Raw genomic sequence first — 22,983 nt, 5'->3', positions numbered from 1 at the left:
AGACAATTGGCTGGCCTGGCCCTAAGTAGACTGTGAGAGATCCTGCAGCTCAGGGATTAGAGGTGGGTCTTTATGCATGCTGAATTGTGTTGCTACAGAGCAAGAGGCCTTGTAGTGTTCTCACCTTACCCAGGAGGATCCAGACAGATCAGCAGTGACTCCAGATTAACCCACTTTCCTACTCACCCTCAGATGAAATAGGCCCGTCTGCATCTGAGCTTCCACAATGGTTGTTTCTGAGTCTCAGGACAAAATGTACTACCCTCCTGATGACCTGAAGAGGGATGCTCATGTGCCTGATTTTAACTCCTATCTGGCACTGTACAGGAAGTCTCTCGAGAATCCAGAAGGTAGGTCAAGCAAGTCTGTATTTTTAGTGCAGTGCTTGCAGTGTTTCCTTGCATTCCCAACTCCCTCTGTATGCAGTATCTCTCTGTGTTTATCTGCAGCCTGTAACACTGACATGAATTATCACTTTGTTCCAGCGTTCTGGAAAGAGATTGCTGAGGAGTTCTTTTGGAAGAAGCCAGCAACAGGACCAATGCTGCAGTATAACTTTGATGTGACAAAAGGGAACATTTATGTAAAATGCATGGAAGGGGCCAAAACCAACATGTGCTATAATGTCCTGGACAGGCTGGTGAGGGAGAGGAATCTTGGCGATAAGGTTGCCTATTACTGGTAAGCAAAAAATGTTTGTCCTGTAAATGATGGCATTGATGGGACACACTGCCTGGAGTTATGTCAGGTATTCCAGTCAATAGCAACTGTTGTGTCTCCTCTGCCAGCTCCAGTGCACCAAAGCAGACCTCAGCTAGTGTTGCACACTGTCAGAGCTTCAAATTTTCAATCCTGTAAATCAACAGAGAACATTTAACAGGATTTTATTACATGTCATATGCTTTGTCATGGCGGCAGTAGCTCAGTCCATAAGTCCATAGGGACTTGGGTTGGGAACCAGAGGGTTGCCTGTTCGAGTCCCCGTCCGGACCAAAATATGGAGCGTGGACTGGTGGCTGGAGAGGTGCCAGTTCACCTCCTGGGCACTGCCAAGGTGCCCTTGAGCAAGGCACCGAACCCCCCAACCGCTCGGGGCGCCTCACCAAGGGCAGCCCCCTCACTCTGACATCTCTCCACTTTGTGCATGTATAGGTCCTGTTTGTGCATGTGTGTGTCTTTCGGACCTGTGTGTAATTGACAAGCAAGAGTGAAAACATTGAATTTCCCCTCAGGGGGATTAATAAAAGTAAATAAACTTAAACTTTGGGTACAACACATTTTATAATCTAACATTACCATAAGAGCCCCTTATAAAAACAAGCTTTTGATATTTATCACAGTGCAAAAGCTGAAAATCTTCCAATAAGAAAGTCCACTAAAAGCCTTTTGGATTGTTTTCAGAATACTTGTGTTTTCAGTTGCTTTATCTTGGATGTAAGCTCATAAATTTTCTCCTTTCACCTTCACAAGTTCCCATAAAGGCTCTATACTTTCTGTAGTTTCGACTTTATATCATGGCACAGTCGTCATGTTGCTCTGTCAACAGAAGAGGCTTAGCAAACAACAAATGGGTTCTGCATGTTCAGCAGTAATAGTTCAATGAAACTGGGTTCAGTGGAGACCAGCCATCGCCCACACAAGTGTCTTAACACTGTTTGCACTCCATCAGAGCACTTATGTAATATACCTGCTCAAGTGTTTGCCCTGCTGGTTCCAGCACGCCATATGAGGAAGATGCAGCTTTCAGCTGTGTTGTTAATGTGTTTATATTCAAACGATCGGTGGCAAGATGGTTTGTTTTGAACTCTTAAACACTTTTACGACTTCAGCCCACACCTTTGCCAAACAGCAGTTGCAGAACTGTCTCAAATGGGAGGACACGCTGCAAAAAATAAGACAGCAAAAAGTATTTAAAAGTCAAATGTGTGACCTTTTGTTTGGTTTCACCTGTAACTGCATCTGTTTTGCAGCTAGTAGAGTCTGAGATTAAGAAGCAGCTCAATGCTGTGTGATGACAGGTGTCCCATGGCTGAAGTTTCACCCTTTAAACAAACTCGAACAAACAAACTGTTTTAAACAAAGAGAGATAAATACCAATTTTCTATACATTCCTTGACCTAGTGGTTGTAAGAAATGGTTTCAAGCTCAACACATTTTCTGTCTCACTGGGTGAGTCATAATAGAAAGAGAAACATCCAGTTTTAAGGTATTGAATGTGAAGTAAAATTAGAGCCTCAGAGGTGATTTATCAGCTGTTTCAAAATGCCCTTTAAAGTTGTTAAATAGTAGAAGCATCAGTGCATGTGTTAGGCATTTGTTGCTGTAAAATGAGATATCTCAGTGTCAGGTTTGTCTCAGTGCCATTTTCTTTTTCTATCTTTTAGACAAGACAAACCAAAAAGCCAAGAAAATTAAAGAGCATAATGAATGACAGACTGAAGTCCATGGTGCATACACAACAACAGCACAAAGGCTAAAAGCAAGGGTAAACATACCACTGCAGGACAGCAGCTAAAAGCAGCTTCACCATATTTGGATTTTATGATAGACGACCTCAGAGGATCTGTAGGTTTGAATCTCTTGCAAAAGTATTTTGCTCATAAATCATTTTGGGGATTTATAGCCGAGTTGTATTGGCTAAAAGTTATTTGAGAAGTGGAGTGATGTTCCCAGCTTTCTTGGTCTCTCTAAGATTTTAAGTAGCAGCATTCTGAATGAGTGGCAGCTGTCAAAGAGCTTTTTAAGAAAGACCTGAGAAAATCCTATTACAGCAGTCCGGCTCTTACAGAGATCAAGACGTGGATTAGGTTTCCTAAATCTTGTTTGTTGGTGAATTCCCTGATTCATGCTCTATTTTATGGTGGTAATAGGCCACATTGTTATTGTCTCGACATGGGCATCAAAATTAGGTTTTGATTCCCTGACTACACCAAGATTTCTCATTTGGGTTTTCAGCAGCAGACAGTAATGACGAACCTGACTTTTAGTTAACTTTGCTCCAAAAACACACCAATGCAGTGTATATGGAAAGCTGTGGTGGCCACTCTGAGCTGCAGGCGTTTGGTCCTCCGGCAAAGTGCAGCCAAACTAAAAGTTGGGGATAGTTTTACTTTTAGTTTAAGGCCAGAGGATAACCACAGCCAATCGGTAATGAGTCTTGTGACTCATGTGACATGTTGGCTCATGTTACAAAGAACATCTTCTTACCTGAAACACATGAATAGGCTTCCCATCACAGAAAAATGTAATTCAGTCAGGTCCACTGTAGTCAAAGAAAACTTTATTTCCATTTGCAGTATTATATTTGGAGGTATAGCTCTGTTCTGGGGTCTCTCTGCCTTTCCTAGGCCTACGCAGAAAGCCTCTTCCACGCGCTTACGTGGAAAGTCTTAAGGCAGAGAGAGCACACCTCTCTGCCCTTCCATGCACAAATGAGCAAAGCCTGAGGCAGAGACAGCAAACATCTCTGCCCTTCCATGCGCCTCCATGGAAAGCCTAAGGGCCGTAATATACTTGTTGCAAACAACGCGACTGCATCATGGCTGCCATGCATGATCTGCGTTGAATGAACACAGTGACCATGAGATCAGACCAGACAGAGTCGCTGTCGGAGCAATGGCGGAAACTTTTGAAGAGAGGCTGACAGACCTAGTGCGGAACTACCCGCATCTCTATGATGTTTCCATGCTGTTACATAGTGACATAGTTCTTCTTCCTCAACAAGCATATCAAGGGCATCCATGTTTGTTTACAACACCCAGCCACTGAATTCTTTCTCCTAGGATGGCGAAGGCATGGCTCACCCTACTCTCCCTCTGATTGGCTAGTAGTAAGTGCCTTTTTTGGCTGGATTGGTTAGGTTTAACGAAAGAATGTCAGGGTAAATCAATCTGAGGCAGATTAAGGCAGAGTAGAGTGGGTCTTGCCTTCACCATCCTAGGAAAAAAAAACTTGCCGGCCAGCATGCACTACCTGATATCCGGGTTATATTTCTGTTGTCTGCCCCAAGTGGAGACCGCCAGTATTGTGTATTTTGGCTGCGTAGTGCTGCAGCAAGTATATACACAGACACGGCGCATTGTGTAAGCGTACATTCAATCAAGCGGCAAGTCTATCACGGCCCTAAGGCAGGGAAGACCCCCCGGGAACAGAACAGAGCAGCATCAATGACAAATAGAAATGACAATGATAAGTCAGACACAGCATGAAAAGGAGGAGCTGGGGTGGAGGCAGGTTGCAACACGGCTTGTTGAGGAAGCAGCAACAGTAGGCAGGCCAGAGCAGTTTAAATAGGGCGTCCTGAATGAGATTTGCCAATTGATTGCATAGAAAGGAATCATGTGATCTATCAGCTGCTCCATTAGTTGACTGGGCTGTTTGAGATCAGCTGATGTACCTGGGATGTGAGCTGAGCTTGACATTATGTCCTGCCTGAACTAACACATTGCTCAATTTATTTTGATAAGCTACATTTTGCCACAGCTGGGTGTGTTTCAGAGAGTCATATTAGAGCTAATGGGTGCATTTAGCAGTTGAATCAAAGAGGTCCAAGGATTGGCCCCTGTGGAGCTCCACATTTCATTTGGTTGGCTCTGATACTTATTTGCCAAGAGGCAAAACATCACATATAAGGACCTTTTAAAGACAACCAAATATGTGGACATAATCAATAGCAGTTGCATTTCGTCAGTGTATTGATTTATTTCACCATCATCATGGTGTAAAGTTGATGCCAAGTTAGCACACTGTTTTGGCTTTCACAAACTGTTGTTCTGACAAACATTCAAATCAAATACAGACAGCACCAACAGTGGGAACAGTGGTTATCTCTCCTGTGAACTCAAAGAACTCTGTATTGGAAGGGTTTCTGTATCTACAGTATATCTCTGTATCTGTCTTCTATATGTATGAAAATGATAAAATAAAAAGTATAAAAATGGTTAGCTCTTTAACACATACAGAGCTTCACACAATCTGAAACAGGTTTTTCATGACTGTTTAGGCTGAGTATTTTCTCTTGTATGTTGTCATCTCAGGGAGGGGAACTCACCTGACCACCACATGGCCATCACCTACAGCCAGCTGCTGAGCCAGGTCTGCCGTTGTGCCAATGTCCTCAAGCAAATGGGTGAGAAACCTAAATCTTGCATGCAAACAATACATAGTATAATTTGCCCAGTAGCTCTAAATATAGATGACTTGACCTTTTGCAATTACTTGTAGCATTGAAAAGTTTGAGTTTAAAAAGGAAAGACATGTACACAAAATAACATGTTTCAGTTTGTGGTTTCATGAGGGAAGATGAACATAATGATAAAAAACCAGCATGCTGCAACACAAGAGATACGGCAGTATGCACAATGCACCTGTTCAATATCAGACGTTCAATGCAGTATCTGGCACATATCCATCATGTTGAAATTCACCTTAAAGCTACAGTACAGTTGTTGGTTTGAGTTGAGAAGTAATACCCAGGTGTGATTTGTGTTATCCAAAACATCAAATCTGCTTGTTTCCTTGTTCAAGGTATAAAAAAGGGAGACAGGGTGTCCATCTACCTCCCCATGATCCCAGAACTGGTCTACGCTATGTTGGCCTGTGCAAGGATAGGCGCTGTTCACTCCATTGTGGTAAGTAGATGGATGTTTGGCCTTTGTTTGACACATTTTGGAGACACAGACATGTCAAGGTTTTTTTTTTCAACTTTCTGACACCTGTTGTGTTGTCATCTGTGAGAAACTTAACTCTCTCTGGTGCTCCAAGCAGGAGTCAGGCATCATTGTGTTATGGGACTATTTAACTCTATATCTGGCATGCATACGTTTCAATCTGTGTGCAGACAGTCATGTAAGTTTGCAGTGTTTGCAGCTCTTACTTGAACCTGAGCTCTTGCTCCTGTTAGTCCAGACTGCCCCGCTCCTGTAGTTACCAGCTGTTCTCTGTGTGAACATAGCGCTGACAGCACCTGCACCCAATATATGGGTCAGTCATTTATTGGCTGTATCTAGCTTGGAGAGGCATTAGAGTCTGTGCAGTTTTGCAAGCAAGCCAACAGTATTTTAGGTTTTCAAGCCTTCTCATCCACGCAAAGGTTAGTGGCTATGTTAAAAATATCTCCACGCTGCTCCAAGATGGTTTGTTTTATGACTTGCAAAGGCCTGTTGTTGACAGACTGAAGTGAAAGCGACCTTGCCTGTGCTTGGTCATTGTTGCACATTTTCCAGCTCTGAGTTTTTACACTTGACATGAACACACTCAGTAACATAAGGATCTTTGGTATAGAGCCAGCTTCTTGGATTCTCACGTGACTGTTAATATTAATCATAAATTAGCTTGGTATGAAATTAAATCATAGAGACATCATATATAGACAGCCAGTGCCACTCACGCTGTGACATTTTGCTGAGTCCAGAATCCTCAGTGACCTGATTCATAATGCTGTCATCAACACGGAAACTTTATACTCTGAACTACTGACCTTGGCGAGAACACAAGCGTCTGGCAGAGGACGCAGCAGATGACAATCATATAAAAAATTAATTATAAATGTCTGGTTCATTATGTAAGATTGAACAAGGTGACTGCGCTATACATGGTAATGAGAGGGAACAGCATGCTTCAGACTGTCTGTCTGCACTTTAACGGAGACTATGTAGCTTTTACCGAACTGCAGCTATTTGTGGCCACAAGTAACAATCAAGGAATAATGACTGAATCTAAAACATAGTGTAACAGTAGCGCCAGAAGAGAACAGACATAAAGTCAAGGTTGTGGTTTATGTAGAAATGAAAATTGTAGTTTTTCAGACAAAAGTCTTGCTTCAAATATAAGCTAGAAGTCATATCTTGTTTTTTGATTAGGAGGAAACCAAATCTATTGGGTTGACACATTTTTTTCCCTATTGTTAAAGGTACACTTCAACCCAAAAGCTAAAGTACATATTTTTCCTATTACCTGTAGTGTTATATATCAGTCTAGATTGTTTTAGTGTGAGTTGCTGAGTGTTGGAGATATCAGCTGTAGAGATGTCTGCCTTCTCTCCAGTATAATGGAACTAGATGGCACTCGGCTTGTGGTGCTCAAAGTGCCAAAACGAAAGAAATAATTACATTTGAAAAACTCAACAGCAATGTCTCTTCCCTGAAATCATGACCCCGTTACTCAAGATAATCCACAGACCTTGTTGTGAGCAGTTTCATGTTCTTTCTACCAAACTGCACCCACCACTTGTATCACCGCACAGAAGGAAGCGTACATCTACTCATGGATGAAAGGCTCATGCTTGTGACAGTGCAAGATATAAACATTAACGGCGTCCTCCTCAGTTCAACTGTACTGTTGGTTAGTTTAGTGGTGCTAGGTGAGCTAGCAGTAGATGCATGCATCCTTCAGCGCAGTGATGCAGTTGGCGGATGTAGTTCAGCAGAAAGAAAATAGTCCCTACATGAAACTGCTCACAACAAGGTCTGTGGATTATCTTGAGTAACCGGGTCATGATTTCTAGAGAGAGTATTTTTTGGCACTTTGAGCACCACAAGCCGAGCGCCATCTAGTTCCACTCTAGACATCTCTACGGCCGATATCTCCAACAGTTGGCACCTCCCACCAAAACAATCTAGACTGATAAATAGAACTACATTTTGGGGTGAACTGTCTATTTAAAGAGACTTAGACCTGTTGGTGCTAAAGGTCCAGTCCAGATGGGGCTTCTTCCTATAGCTGGCTGTCATTAATATTAGTGATAATACAACATTGTACTGACAAAGTTAAATGCAGAAATGCTGAAATGGCATCTGACAAGAAACATAAGGATCAAACAGGTTTTTTGTTAGCTTACTTTAAAGCAAAAATAAAGGCAAACAGTAAATGTTCATCAGAGATTACAGACTGATTTGCACATATTTTCTTTAGTTGTGTGCCCACATGTTTTCTGAGCAATGTTGGATTGGTTTAGATAATGTGCTTGTTTGCAACCTGTCATGTTTTTTTAGCCTCTTGGACTTTCTTGTGTCGCCCATGTTGCTGTGTTCCCAGATCTCAGCAAATATTTTGATGATTACAGTGCTGTCAATAGACATGGTGGACAAAACTGTGACAGTAACACCCACGTTTAATAGAACAGAATTATCTATTTAAAGGTCATAAGCTGTGTCTTGTCTTTGTCTTTGCAGTTTGCAGGTTTCTCCGCTGACTCTCTGTGTGAGAGGATCATAGATGCCCAGAGCAGCATCCTGGTGACAGCAGGTAGGTCCGGCAGCTCAGATAAGAGATATGTCAGCCAACACAGCAGCGCCAGGATGTGATGTGTTGTTGCCCTCAGGGGCTCTTAATGTGGTTTTTAAGTTGTAAAGAGCCTCAGTGTTTAAACACCGTCTCCCTGCTGGTTCACACACCTCCTCATCTGTCCCAACATCACTCTCTCCCTCCGTCCCTTTGTGATATACAGATGGTGTTTACAGAGGAGAGAAGCTGATCAACCTGAAACAGATTGCAGACGAGGCTCTGGAGAAGTGCCGCGAAAAGTATGTTCTGCGTGCAAGGCCAACAGTTTGTCAGTTCTCAGCAACCACCCTTATTTACACTCACTGCTGGTAATGGGACTCAGCCGCTGGCATATGAGTCACTGGACACACACATACACACACACACACGCACACGCACACACACACACACACACACACACACACACACATAAAGCAAAGCCATATCAGCTGTTATCAAGGATGTTGAGGAAACACACTGCCCGGTTTCCACATTACGGGGTTGCCGGGCAACATGGGGCGCTCACACTCATCCTGGGAAGCTCAAGCTGCTGGTCTCCCATGGCAACGTGAGCCTGGGAGGGATGTGCTATCAGGGGTGTGGGGGTATCATTGCAAAATAAAACATATAGTGATATTCACTATACCAACACTTCATGTGGCAAAACAAAAGTGTAATTCAGACTTTGGACACTATTACTATTTCTTACTAGTTACTATTTACTTGTTATATCATGTACTTTTTTTTTTTTTTTACTTAATATTGTTAAGTACTACTTCTGTCAGTTTTAAAAGGGATCTGTACTCTGTTGCTCTTTCTAAGGCGTCCCCCTTTTTTCCTGTTCCTGTTTTTTGGTGTTTTTACTTATACAAATCAAGGGTAAAAGAGGTGAGGTCTCATTTTGCTGAGACTGTAAAGCCCAGTGAGACAAATATTCCATCTATATATATGGGAAAAAAACAATGAAACAGAAAAAACACTGCTTGTAAACTCTAATTTTCTCATGTGAAAACTGTCACATGGGATGTCAAATACAACTCTGGTTAAAGTTTGGTCCGTTATGAGAATAAAGACATGTCCCAAAGGCTCACATAATATTTAAAAAAAGTTTTAAAGGGCCAGTGTGTAATATTTGGCATGGTTTATTGCCAATCTGAATCTGAATCTGAATATTCTACCCATTAATATGTTTATACAAGTGTATAATCGCTATAAAATAAAATTTGTTTGGTTTTCGTAGCCTTATAATTATGCTTATATATATATATATATATATATATATATATATATGTATATATATATATATATATATAGCAAGGGCCTTGCTTTAGAGAGGTCGCCATCTTGCGCCGCCATGTATGTACGGCAGACCGAGCGGACGATCCAGCCAGCCAGAGAACGCGTTTCGCATGTATAAATGAACCAACGAAGACAGCGGAAGGAAGGAAGAAGGAGGAGGAAACAGCAGAGAGTGTTAGTAGTTCATCGATAGAGAGTAGTGAAAAGTTTTTCTAGTTATAAAGTTTGCGAATGGACCACACTTACCACGCAACAGGAGAGAATGAACCCGAACCGTCATCTGCGAGGAAAAGAAAACGCAACTTCACTCCTTGTGATGCACTCTCTGCGGCACTTTTCCTCCTGATGATATATCTCCCAACGATGGTAGCAGTAGCACCGAATCCCATTCTGTGCATTCAGCCTCTCTTCTCACCCGCTCAGCATCAAACACATGGAGTTCCTCATCTGTGTGCTCCGGCTCAAACAGGTATGGCTCTGGGTCTGTGTCCGCTACAAGAAACTCTTCAAAATCGCGTTCAAAGTCGTCCATTGCAGCTACTACAGTCCAGAGATATTGCTAGGCTAAATAAACAGCTGAGCTCTGTTTACCAGCTACGCTGTCAGTCAGTGTGCGGGCTGGAGATTGGTGGAGCAGAGGGGGGAGGGGGGTCCCCACTCGGTATGGTAAACGAGTATGTGTGTATGAAGTGTGTCTGTTACGCTAGAAGAGTCAGAGTTTGGGACGGAGTCTTTTACCCTCTGTGTTACCAGAGTTTTTGGAGTGCTCAAATAAACTGGCCTTTTTCCCGAACGCTACTCCGGTCTCCTGCTCGTGAGGGATTCATTACAATATCGTAACATGGTTTAGATTTCTAAATAAATATTCACCTTGTCACTAGATAGACCTACTCCCCGATGGGAGGGGTGAGCGAGTGAGCTCTGCAATCTAGAATTTGACCACTGATGTCACTGTTTTCAACCCATTTTACACACTGGCCCTTTAAAGTCATGCAAAGCAGAGCCTCACAAGTGCTCAGTAGCCATTATGACAGGTTTTGGTCCCTTTTAATACTTACACTCTTTTTTTTTTTTTTTTTTTAAATTTCCTCTTAGAGCATCATGTAGTGTCACTAAATGCCTTGTCATCAAGCACCCCGCACTGAGGACAAAAAGTGGAGCTGCATGCAACAAACTACAGGTAGATATGATTTACAAATTACCACCTAATTAACACTGTTTATTCTGTTTATTACTATGTATTCTATACTATACATTACTCTGCACTTCACTGCTAAACTGCATTTCATTGTCTCAGTACCTGCACTCTGTGCAATGACAATAAAATTGAATCTAGTCTAATCTATTTTTATGTTTTGGTTTTAAAAAATCACAAGAAAACATGCTCTCTTCTAATTTAGGAGTCTGAATATCCCCCCCAGATGGTGTGTTGCTGCTTGTATTTTGAGCAGTTTGTGAGTAAATGAAATGAGTGATTTTATGTGTTGCATTTGCTCTCTGCTCTGATGTGTTCAGACCCCCTGGGACTCCGAGTGTGATGTGTGGTGGGATGAGGCGATGAGAGACTCTCCTGAAGAGTGTGAACCTGAGTGGCTGGACGCTGAGGACCCACTGTTTATCCTCTACACCAGCGGCTCCACCGGCAAACCCAAGGTAAGGTGTACAGGTGTGCGTAGGAGCTTTATAGTAGAAACACTTATTGTAGCTTTGCTAGAAAGAAAAGCATGCTGCTCATTTTCTGTTTATAAATTCTCAGTGAAACCACACATTTAAATCACGTCTTATTTCCTCCTCTGATGAGCCTGTAATGGCGGTAACCTTGCAGGCTTTGACATAATTTGCTGTCTCTGCTGTGAAATAGTGGGAATTAATGGTTTCCTAATACTAAGAGGCATAAATGCAGCCTGAGGAAAGTAGAAATGACACAAAACACAGAGCTCAAAACATCAGATAGTATGAGATCATCTCTGTCTTTGTCTCTCTTACACGCACACACACACACACACACACACACACACACACACAGTCAGTATAGAGAACATTACACTGACTTATTAATTTCCTAACCTAAACCTAACCTTACCCTAACTTTAAATTTATGTTATGGGAACTAGTGTTTTGTCCCCAAAAGAAAGGCGAGTCCCCACAATGTGATTGTATAAACATATTTATGTCCCCACAACATGAGTCATACATGTCACCCCTCTCACACACACACACACACACACACACACACACACCTGCACCTGCATACACGTCTCTTTTCTCTGCCCCCTTATTTTTCGTTGTTTGCCATCTCTGTGTTGACCAATTACTGCCTCATTCATGTTTCCGTCGCTGTGTACGGTACAGGGTGTTCTCCACACTGTTGCTGGGTATCTGCTCTACACGTCACTGACCTTCAAGTATGTTTTCGACCATCACCATGACGACGTGTACTGGTGCACGGCCGACATCGGCTGGATCACTGGCCACTCCTACATCACCTACGGGCCCCTTGCAAACGGTGCCACAAGTGTCCTAGTGAGTCTGAATGAGACTTTTATTTCATTAAAAATTCTCTCAGTGCCATTAAAGACAGAGAAGCCACTATAAAGATCCTTTCTTAGAGATGTATGTGTGGTTTTTCTCCAGTTTGAAGGTATCCCAGTTCACCCTCATGTCGGCAGGTTCTGGGAGATCATTGAGAAGTACAAAGTGACCAAGTTCTACACAGCTCCCACAGCCATCCGCCTGCTGATGAAGTACGGACGGGAGCCGCTGCAAAAGTAAGAGCCTGCGTGTACACGTGAACGTCACAGCGGCTCAGAAAAATCCTGATTTACAGAAGCTACAGCAGGAGTTTGACTTTCAAAACACAGCTTGATGTGATAGATAGTTTGATTGCAGTTTACAGCAGGGTTTCCCAGCTTCCATATGGAAATATCCACCTTTCATTTTTGAAAGACCTCCTTCCTCTGCTCTCACATCTTATGTAACAGGCTCCTCAGTAGTGAGGTGAAGAAGACAAACTGTATGAATGGTGATGTGAGTGATACTCTGTGAACTGTCATGCATTTTCAGCTCTAAATATACAAGAATCCTTTAAGTCAGTATCGGTCAAAAAAGATGCAGGGAAAACTCTCAGCACTTATTTCAAAGGTGATTTGATAACCAGTCAAAGTTTCATCAGCTTGTCAGTGCAACACTAGAAATTGGCAAAAAAAACAACAACACTAAGACAGTTGAACAAACCTTGAAAACGGATACTGATTGCCTGTCTTCCTTTTTTGAACCGCTTTTGCTCATTCCAACATGAGACATTTACCACGCAGCCATGATGGAGTTTTATGGCAGAAAATGTAATAGAATAGTTTGATATTTTGTAAAATATGCTTATGATTAATATCACTCTCTGGTCTGTAGGCTAAATGTGAACCTAGAGCCGGCAGCCAGTTAGCTTTGCTTGACATAAAAACTAGAAACGGTGAAACAGCTAGCCTGTTACTGTGCTGGAGTCTCTGACAAGATGACCAGAAATCACTGGCACTGCCAAGAAGTAGTTTGGCACAAAGCACCCCATAAAACATCAACTTATTGTTTTTCCGCCTTGTTTTTTTTTTATTACATGTTAAACAAATGAGATGAGTGTTAGTAGCGAGCATTAGAGGTGCTGGGAGGCAGATTTTGTTTGCTTTGGACTAGGCATTGGATTGAAAAAAAAAAATACTGTCATGACTATCCTCTCCAAAATAATTCACTCAGGACCACTTTAGTCAAAGAAAACTTTTATTTCCATTTGCGGTATTATATTTGGAGGTATGGCTCTGTTCTGGGGCCCCTCTGGCTTTCCTCAGGCCTAAGCAGAAAGCCTCTTCCACGCGTCAACATGGGAAGCCAAAGGCATGAGAGTACACCTCCCCACCCCTCCATGTGCCTGCATGGAAAGCCTTAAGGCAGAGAGAGCAAACCTACCTGCCCTTCTATGTGCCTACATGGAAAGCCTAAGGTGTGAGATTACACCTGCCTGCCCTTCCATGCGTCTACATGGAAAGCCTAAGGTGTGAGAGTACACCTGCCTGCCCTTCCATGCGTCTACATGGAAAGCCTAAGGTGTGAGAGTACACCTGCCTGCCCTTCCATGCGCCTACATGGAAAGCCTAAGGTGTGAGAGTACACCTCCCTGCCCTTCCATGCGCCTACATGGAAGGCCTAAGGCAGGGAGAGCAGCAGCAAAGAACTGAAATAGCGCTATGCTTAATTTCTGATTCACAATATTATCTCGATAACCATCAACAAATGCTTAAAATTTTTGAAATGGCACTAAAACTTACTGTAATCAAGTTACCTTACATTTTGTGTAGAAGCAAATGATTTTTTTGCAACACAGACTGGACACTTTTTTTAAGCAAAAATCCTTGTTTGGTTAAAAACAAAAAATGCCAGGCTTTCAACTTTTTGAAATGATGTCATATCTTTCAATCTCAAATATCTAGATGTTTGATTCAGATCTTTTGTGCGTTTTGAGGTTACATTTTCTTCCTGTTTTTGAGTCTCTCTTATTGTTGCCCAGCAGTCTCTTTGAGTGCTGCTGGACACAATATTCACAATTACCCCAATAATGAAAATTAACACAAATAAGTGAACTACTGCTTTGATTTAAAACATCAACACAAAACATGTAAAATATCACCAGTAAAGGAATAATAATTCTTAGAATAAACAAACATCATTTTGCACTGATGTCTTTGAAATGTAGCAAATCACTAACTCGGTGTGGTAGATATGGCAGAAAATTGAATTTATGGAATATATTTAGTCTTACAGATTGATATACAACTTTATTCAATCAGTTAGTCTTATTGAGATCGAACAGGGTCTATGTTAGAGAATGCATAGAAGAGCATGGAAAAACACATACAGTACAGGCCAAAAGTTTGGACACACCTTCTCATTCAATGCGTTTTCTTTATTTTCATGACTATTTACATTGTAGATTCTCACTGAAGGCATCAAAACTATGAATGAACACATGTGGAGTTATGTACTTAACAAAAAAAGGTGAAATAACTGAAAACATGTTTTATATTCTAGTTTCTTCAAAATAGCCACCCTTTGCTCTGATTACTGCTTTGCACACTCTTGGCATTCTCTCGATGAGCTTCAAGAGGTAGTCACCTGAAATGGTTTCCACTTCACAGGTGTGCCTTATCAGGGTTAATTAGTGGAATTTCTTGCTTTATCAATGGGGTTGGGACCATCAGTTGTGTTGTGCAGAAGTCAGGTTAATACACAGCCGACAGCCCTATTGGACAACTGTTAAAATTCATATTATGGCAAGAACCAATCAGCTAACTAAAGAAAAACGAGTGGCCATCATTACTTTAAGAAAGGAATGTCAGTCAGTCCGGAAAATTGCAAAAACTTTAAATGTGTCCCCAAGTGGAGTCGCAAAAACCATCAAGCGCTACAACGAAACTGGCACACATGAGGACCGACCCAGGAAAGGAAGACCAAGAGTCACCTCTGCTTCTGAGGATAAGTTCATCCGAGTCACCAGCCTCAGAAATCGCAAGTTAACAGCAGCTCAGATCAGAGACCAGATGAATGCCACACAGAGTTCTAGCAGCAGACCCATCTCTAGAACATCTGTTAAGAGGAGACTGCGCGAATCAGGCCTTCATGGTCAAATAGCTGCTAGGAAACCACTGCTAAGGAGAAGCAACAAGCAGAAGAGATTTGTTTGGGCCAAGAAACACAAGGAATGGACATTAGACCAGTGGAAATCTGCTTTGGTCTGATGAGTCCAAATTTGAGATCTTTGGTTCCAACCGCCGTGTCTTTGTGAGACGCAGAAAAGGTGAACGGATGGATTCCACATGCCTGGTTCCCACTGTGAAGCATGGAGGAGGAGGTGTGATGGTGTGGGGGTGTTTTGCTGGTGACACTGTTGGGGATTTATTCAAAATTGAAGGCACACTGAACCAGCATGGCTACCACAGCATCCTGCAGCGACATGCCATCCCATCCGGTTTGCGTTTAGTTGGACGATCATTTATTTTTCAACAGGACAATGACCCCAAACACACCTCCAGGCTGTGTAAGGGCTATTTGACCAAGAAGGAGAGTGATGGAGTGCTGCGGCAGATGACCTGGCCTCCACAGTCACTGGACCTGAACCCAATCGAGATGGTTTGGGGTGAGCTGGACCGCAGAGTGAAGGCAAAGGGGCCAACAAGTGCTAAACACCTCTGGGAACTCCTTCAAGACTGTTGGAAAACCATTTCAGGTGACTACCTCTTGAAGCTCATCGAGAGAATGCCAAGAGTGTGCAAAGCAGTAATCAGAGCAAAGGGTGGCTATTTTGAAGAAACTAGAATATAAAACATGTTTTCAGTTATTTCACCTTTTTTTGTTAAGTACATAACTCCACATGTGTTCATTCATAGTTTTGATGCCTTCAGTGAGAATCTACAATGTAAAAAGTCATGAAAATAAAGAAAACGCATTGAATGAGAAGGTGTGTCCAAACTTTTGGCCTGTACTGTATATGACCAAACAACCAGCAACCCACCCAAACAAATAATGTTAAAATAGACAATTACAAGTCTTAAAAAAAACAGAGCAGTGATCAGTTTCACATAATAATGAAATTTAAGATAATCTGAGTGGAATTTCCTCACCTCACTCCCCCAGGTACAACCTATCCAGCCTGAGGATTCTGGGTACTGTTGGTGAGCCCATCAACCCAGAGGCGTGGCAGTGGTACTATGAGGTCGTCGGTCAGGGCAGATGTCCAGTGGTCGATACTTTCTGGCAGACAGAAACTGTAAGTTTTGGCACTGCCATCTGCCTGCAGTTAACTCACACCTCTGCTGGTATTGAGTAATATTTCAGAATCCTGTTTGGAGGGTTAGAATAAATTTCGGTCCATATGCTGTTCAGCTAAGAGGAGTTACTTAAAACATGATTTTGAGTTTCCTCTGTAAGTATCACTTTATGTCTCTACAGGGAGGTCATGTTTTGACTCCTCTGCCTGCTGCCACACCGCTGAAACCAGGCTCTGCTGTAAGTGACAACATCGGTTACATCATACTCTGACATCTTTATGTAAATCTTAAACACACCAGCACTTCCTTCCTCTGCTGAGTTTCATCTGTATGTGAAAACAGATGCATCAGTATCCTTCACTAAACCAATGCAGGAGATGCAACCTTTTTCATATATGTTTCTATTAGGTTTTTCTACATGTAGATTACGATCAGGGTTGTGATCTGGAAGAAACATACAGGAGCTGTATAATGAAAGAACACCCTTATCTCACCTTCAATCAACTTCTCATATTTCAGACCTTTCCTTTCTTCGGGGTGGAGCCCACAATCCTCAATGAACACGGGGAGGAACTGGAAGGCGAGGCCGAGGGTTATCTCGTGAGTTTCAATTCAATTCTACGCAACTTTATTTATCCCTGTAAGGGCAGCTGTATGCAGCAGCTCGACGACCAGATCAACAGATACACACACGGTAGACGGGAAGGAAAGAAAAATGCTGTTAATCATAAACATTCAAAGGTTATAGGCTTAAAAAAATAAATGTGCTGTGTGTGGAACTGATGATAAAAACATTCATAAATAACCATAAATGATAGGTTCAGCTCAGCACCTCGGTTTCAATTATTATTGCCCATTCATTGTTTGTTTTGTTGACTGGACACATCTCTGCTGCTGGCATTATTTAGCTTGTGAATTTTACTAGTAGACTTTCAGTTTGAAGCGCTTTAAAAACACATAAAAAATGATAGTATTATATTCTGTTTAATACTAATTAAAGGTGTGATTACCCTGCTACTAGTAGTGGTAATTCTTTTTAGCTTTATTTGCTTTTTACCGTATGTTTATTGTGATGTATTTCATTTTATTGTCTGCATTTTTTTGCCTGATGATTTAATCATAGCCCTGAATTGTTTTAATTCTGATTTTCATTTGTAAATCACTATTTAGCTTTGTACTGAAAGGTGTGACATGAATATTTATTGTTAAAGGAGCAGTGTGTGGGATTTAGTGCCATCTAGTGGTGAGAACTGCAGATCGCAACCAGCTGAAACTTCTCCTGTGTACCAAGCGTGAACTCCCAGTTAGAATTCCTTCAGTGTTCATTGCTCAGGAGGTTTTTACCGGGAGCCAAATTATCCACAGAGGTGTCTTCCTCTCCAAAACAAATGGACCACGTGATTAAAATCAGTAAAAACACTGAGAAAAGCAGTTTCACGTGACATTTCAACACTGTTTGGAATGTCACAGACTTGCCACTAGCCCAGCATCTGCTAATGTGTGCTCATGTTTTTTCCCTGATAACTTAAGATCCATAAGTTCAGGAGGTTTTTACAGGGAGCTGAATTATCTGCAGAGGTCTCTTTCTCTCCAAAGCAAACAGACCCAATGATTTAAACTGGTAAAAGCACTGAAAAAAAAGTCGTTAAATGGTAAAAATCAGTGTTTTTCCAATGCTGTTCGGCTTGTCACAAAGTGGCTGCTACAGTGGCTAGCGCAAAAACACAAATGGCCCCATCTACAGCGTGTTTGGTTTGTTTGTTCTGAGCTACTTTAGAAACATGGCAGACTCCGTGGATGAGGACCCACTTTGTATTTAGATATAAACAGCTTATGTTAAGGCAACAAAAACCCAATGATTCAGGTGATTATAAACTACAGAAAACATACAGTACAGGCCAAAAGTTTGGACACACCTTCTCATTCAATGCGTTTTCTTTATTTTCATGACTATTTACATTGTAGATTCTCACTGAAGGCATCAAAACTATGAATGAACACATGTGGAGTTATGTACTTAACAAAAAAAGGTGAAATAACTGAAAACATGTTTTATATTCTAGTTTCTTCAAAATAGCCACCCTTTGCTCTGATTACTGCTTTGCACACTCTTGGCATTCTCTCGATGAGCTTCAAGAGGTAGTCACCTGAAATGGTTTCCACTTCACAGGTGTGCCTTATCAGGGTTAATTAGTGGAATTTCTTGCTTTATCAATGGGGTTGGGACCATCAGTTGTGTTGTGCAGAAGTCAGGTTAATACACAGCCAACAGCCCTATTGGACAGCTGTTAAAATTCATATTGTGGCAAGAACCAATCAGCTAACTAAAGAAAAACGAGTGGCCATCATTACTTTAAGAAATGAAGGTCAGTCAGTCCGGAAAATTGCAAAAACTTTAAATGTGTCCCCAAGTGGAGTCGCAAAAACCATCAAGCGCTACAACGAAACTGGCACACATGAGGACCGACCCAGGAAAGGAAGACCAAGAGTCACCTCTGCTTCTGAGGATAAGTTCATCCGAGTCACCAGCCTCAGAAATCGCAAGTTAACAGCAGCTCAGATCAGAGACCAGATGAATGCCACACAGAGTACTAGCAGCAGACCCATCTCTAGAACAACTGTTAAGAGGAGACTGCGCCAATCAGGCCTTCATGGTCAAATAGCTGCTAGGAAACCACTGCTAAGGAGAGGCAACAAGCAGAAGAGATTTGTTTGGGCCAAGAAACACAAGGAATGGACATTAGACCAGTGGAAATCTGTGCTTTGGTCTGATGAGTCCAAATTTGAGATCTTTGGTTCCAACCGCCGTGTCTTGTGTGACGCAGAAAAGGTTGAACGGATGGATTCCACATGCCTGGTTCCCACTGTGAAGCATGGAGGAGGAGGTGTGATGGTGTGGGGGTGTTTTGCTGGTGACACTGTTGGGGATTTATTCAAAATTGAAGGCACACTGAACCAGCATGGCTACCACAGCATCCTGCAGCGACATGCCATCCCATCCGGTTTGCGTTTAGTTGGACGATCATTTATTTTTCAACAGGACAATGACCCCAAACACACCTCCAGGCTGTGTAAGGGCTATTTGACCAAGAAGGAGAGTGATGGAGTGCTGCGGCAGATGACCTGGCCTCCACAGTCACCGGACCTGAACCCAATCGAGATGGTTTGGGGTGAGCTGGACCGCAGAGTGAAGGCAAAGGGGCCAACAAGTGCTAAACACCTCTGGGAACTCCTTCGAGACTGTTGGAAAACCATTTCAGGTGACTACCTCTTGAAGCTCATCGAGAGAATGCCAAGAGTGTGCAAAGCAGTAATCAGAGCAAAGGGTGGCTATTTTGAAGAAACTAGAATATAAAACATGTTTTCAGTTATTTCACCTTTTTTTGTTAAGTACATAACTCCACATGTGTTCATTCATAGTTTTGATGCCTTCAGTGAGAATCTACAATGTAAATAGTCATGAAAATAAAGAAAACGCATTGAATGAGAAGGTGTGTCCAAACTTTTGGCCTGTACTGTACGTATTATATTACATTCTTCTGCATATAGGTTCCCCTTAATCCTTCTCACTGAACCTTTAACTTTATAACTATTACTGGTAGCAGTAGTAGCTGTAGTATGTTATGATTTTGTTGGTGTTTTCTGTGTTTGGTTACAGGTATTCAGGAAGCCCTGGCCTGGAATAATGCGGACTGTATATGGAAACAATGAACGCTTCGAGAACACCTACTTCAAGAAGTTCCCAGGCTTCTATGTAACTGGTGATGGTAAGCCACAAAAAATATGTAACATCTACTATCTGCACACTCAAGTTCACCCACCTGCCGCGCACCCCCTGGGTCTGAACTAAAGAATGAATATAACATTGTACATTACAAGAGACTAAATGCCAAGAATTTACTTGATTTGTTACTGAAATACCAAAGAGTGTCTTGAGGGACAGACAAAGATGCTATAAAAACTCTTTTGGGGGTTATGCAATTTGTTTTCTCCTCTCTCAGGCTGCAGGCGGGATAAAGACGGCTATTACTGGATCACAGGAAGAATAGACGACATGTTGAATGTGTCAGGTACTGTATTGTGTTACAGCTGCTTCTCAAAACCTTCGATAAAGGTTATACGAAACTGAGCTATTTCCACTGTGTTATGTAATATTGCAACAATAACTTCAACACTCATTTTAACTCGCAGCCTTTTGAGAGTGTTTTCTTTTATTTTTCCTCTGCAGGAACTGTGTGTTTATTCATCTTTTGTATGTTTATGTTTTGTCTCCTACGACTTTGTGGTTCTTGGTGTTTTTCAGGCCACCTGATGAGCACAGCGGAGGTGGAGGCGGCTCTGACGGAGCACCCGGCTGTGGCGGAGGCTGCGGTGGTGAGTCGGCCTCACAAGGTGAAAGGCGAGTGTCTGTACTGCTTCGTCACCCTCAAAGCCAGCAGGGAGTTTAACCACACGCTGGTGGAGGAGCTCAAGAGACAGGGTGAGGCTCTGACACACGGGGGATTTACTCGAGGAATGGATGTACATTTTGGTTTTAAATGTTTCTGTTGTCCGTCTTGCCCTTTGAGTAGTACGTCAAATAAAATTTAACAAATGTCAGATGTTAGAATGTGAACTTTAACAACATGATGATTGGATTTTCTCACTAAAATGGAGATTGCTAAAAGCACAACCTGTAGGTCTGGATCCCTCCAAAGGTTCACAAGACGAATCTGAGGGGTCTCAAGATGATTTACCAGATCAAAAAGAAGACTTAACATGTAGTTGTCTGATGAATCAATTATTCCCTTGGTCTATAAAACATCAGAAAACAGTGAAAAATGCCTGGTCTAACATCCTAGAGCTCAAGCTAGAAGTCATTTATCAAGGAAAAATACAAAACAGTTTCTGATTCCTGCTTCTGAAACATGTACATTTGTTGCTTTTCTTTGTTTTGGGTTGGGTTTTGGACTGTTGTTCAGACAGACTGATTAATAATAAATACATCACACTTACATAGTGCTTTTCGGAGTCCTTGAAGATGCTTTACGTAGAGTGGTATTTAAAGAAACAGTAAATTCTTTGTTAAGACAATAAAATAAAAGAATAAAATCAGTCAGCTGGGGAAACTGGGGGTTAGCTGTGGTTGGCAAGTCTGAAGAGTTGGGTTTTGAGGGCCTTTTTGAATGCTGACAATGCTGTGGAGCATTTTTTATGTGGTGTGGTAGTGACTTCCACAGAGAGGGGGCAGCGAATGAAAACGCCCTGTCTCCCCAGGTTCTGTGCTACTATTATTATTATTATTATTATTATTATTATTACCATTATTATTATTATTTTCTCACATTTTATAGACAAAATGATTATTAGATAATTGAAAAAAAAATCAACAGATTGGTTAATAACAGAAAAAAAATCATCAGCTGCAGCCAACAATAGAAATTTTGCATTGTACAAGTGTACTTTTACAGAACGATGCTTAATTTGTTGTTCACTAACTGGCTGATATGCCTGCACTGACGCCTTTGGGTGAAACCAGTCTGATTTTGGCTTTGTCAGTTGGAAATAGGTTGTATGACACAAGGCTGTTAAAAGAAATTACCTTTTAAATCCAGTGAGGACGAGCTTTGATCGGCTCTGCACTGATTCCCTCTCTGTATCCTTTTGTCAGTGAGAGAGAAAATCGGACCAATTGCCACACCAGACTTTATTCAAAATGCTCCAGTGCTCCCGAAGACTCGCTCAGGTAAATTGCTCTTTAAAGCCAACATCCTCCTCCTCTTTCCCTGCTCCTCCTCAGTAACATCTGTCCTCTCCTCTGACTCTGGATCCATTTTTAGGGAAGATCATGAGGCGAATCCTCCGGCAGATCGCCCGCAATGAGAAGGACCTAGGCGACCTTTCGACGCTGGCTGACCCGAAGGTGGTGGATGAGCTGTTCAGCCAGAGATGTGAAGCTGCAGCCTGAAAAAAACTCCTCATCCTCTTCCTCTCTTTCTTTCTTTTGACACTATGCAATGGTACACATGAAGACAATCACAAACTGCTGGTTCTGGATCAGCGTCTGTGCACTCTGGGACTAAATGAAGGGGCAGGGATCAGAAAATAATACCACTGACAGTGATATGTTTAAATTGTTGTTATATGTGAAGAAGGAATTTTGAAAAAAGTTGTTGTTGCGTTGATATACAGGACTGTTGTTGCTTTGCATTTGGGCCAAAATATCAAACAAACTAAACATAGAATATTATCTTTTATATTTTCTAAATGTCTTTTAGCTGCGTGTCTCATATTGTTGGAGGAGGACGTGAATCTATCTTCTCTTTTCAGATGACTTTGCACAGCTTGTTTTTGATTGATGTCTGATGTATATTTTCAATCTGTGATACATTTCTATGAACCTGAGAATGAAGTGTTTAATCTCTCTGGTCCCCTTTGTCCTTTTACATCAAGCTCAGTAGCTGATTGGCCCCCTCATGTGGCAGGAGTCGTCCTCTACAGCTGCTATCTGATGGTTTACTGTAAAAAGCCCTCTTTACTCTGCTGCCAGAGCTTTCTGCCTTTTGTCTTTTAATGATGCACGGAGCACACAAACACACACACACACACACACACACACACACACACTCGCACA

The 22,983-nt window shown here is 41.9% G+C and overlaps 1 protein-coding gene across 1 annotated transcript; it reads left to right on the top strand.

Moving 5' to 3' along the window:
* Positions 1 to 51: 51 nt before the first annotated feature.
* Positions 52 to 22,773, top strand: acss2l (acyl-CoA synthetase short chain family member 2 like). The gene is made up of 18 exons (XM_033650431.2): positions 52 to 350; positions 486 to 681; positions 5,037 to 5,128; positions 5,527 to 5,630; positions 8,172 to 8,244; positions 8,447 to 8,522; positions 10,657 to 10,741; positions 11,077 to 11,214; positions 11,914 to 12,084; positions 12,196 to 12,329; positions 16,237 to 16,369; positions 16,552 to 16,608; positions 16,890 to 16,970; positions 20,029 to 20,137; positions 20,372 to 20,440; positions 20,674 to 20,850; positions 22,021 to 22,095; positions 22,190 to 22,773. Exons 1-18 carry the CDS (start codon positions 227 to 229, stop codon positions 22,315 to 22,317), a joined length of 2,022 nt encoding a protein of 673 aa, XP_033506322.2. The 5' UTR covers positions 52 to 226; the 3' UTR covers positions 22,318 to 22,773.
* Positions 22,774 to 22,983: the final 210 nt, after the last annotated feature.

Source organism: Epinephelus lanceolatus, chromosome 12 (assembly GCF_041903045.1).
Source record: "Epinephelus lanceolatus isolate andai-2023 chromosome 12, ASM4190304v1, whole genome shotgun sequence".
NCBI lineage: Eukaryota > Metazoa > Chordata > Actinopteri > Perciformes > Serranidae > Epinephelus > Epinephelus lanceolatus.
Note: the sequence above shows the minus strand (reverse complement) of the source record. Positions and strands in the feature narration are given on the sequence as shown.

Excerpts from the sequence above, each read along its gene's own strand:
- acss2l (XM_033650431.2), top strand. The coding sequence starts at position 227 with ATGGTTGTTTCTGAGTCTCAGGACAAAATGTACTACCCTCCTGATGAC. Across the intron at positions 5,129-5,526 it reads CAATGTCCTCAAGCAAATGG|GTATAAAAAAGGGAGACAGG; the intron begins GTGAGAAACCTA and ends TCCTTGTTCAAG. Across the intron at positions 16,609-16,889 it reads CGCTGAAACCAGGCTCTGCT|ACCTTTCCTTTCTTCGGGGT; the intron begins GTAAGTGACAAC and ends CTCATATTTCAG.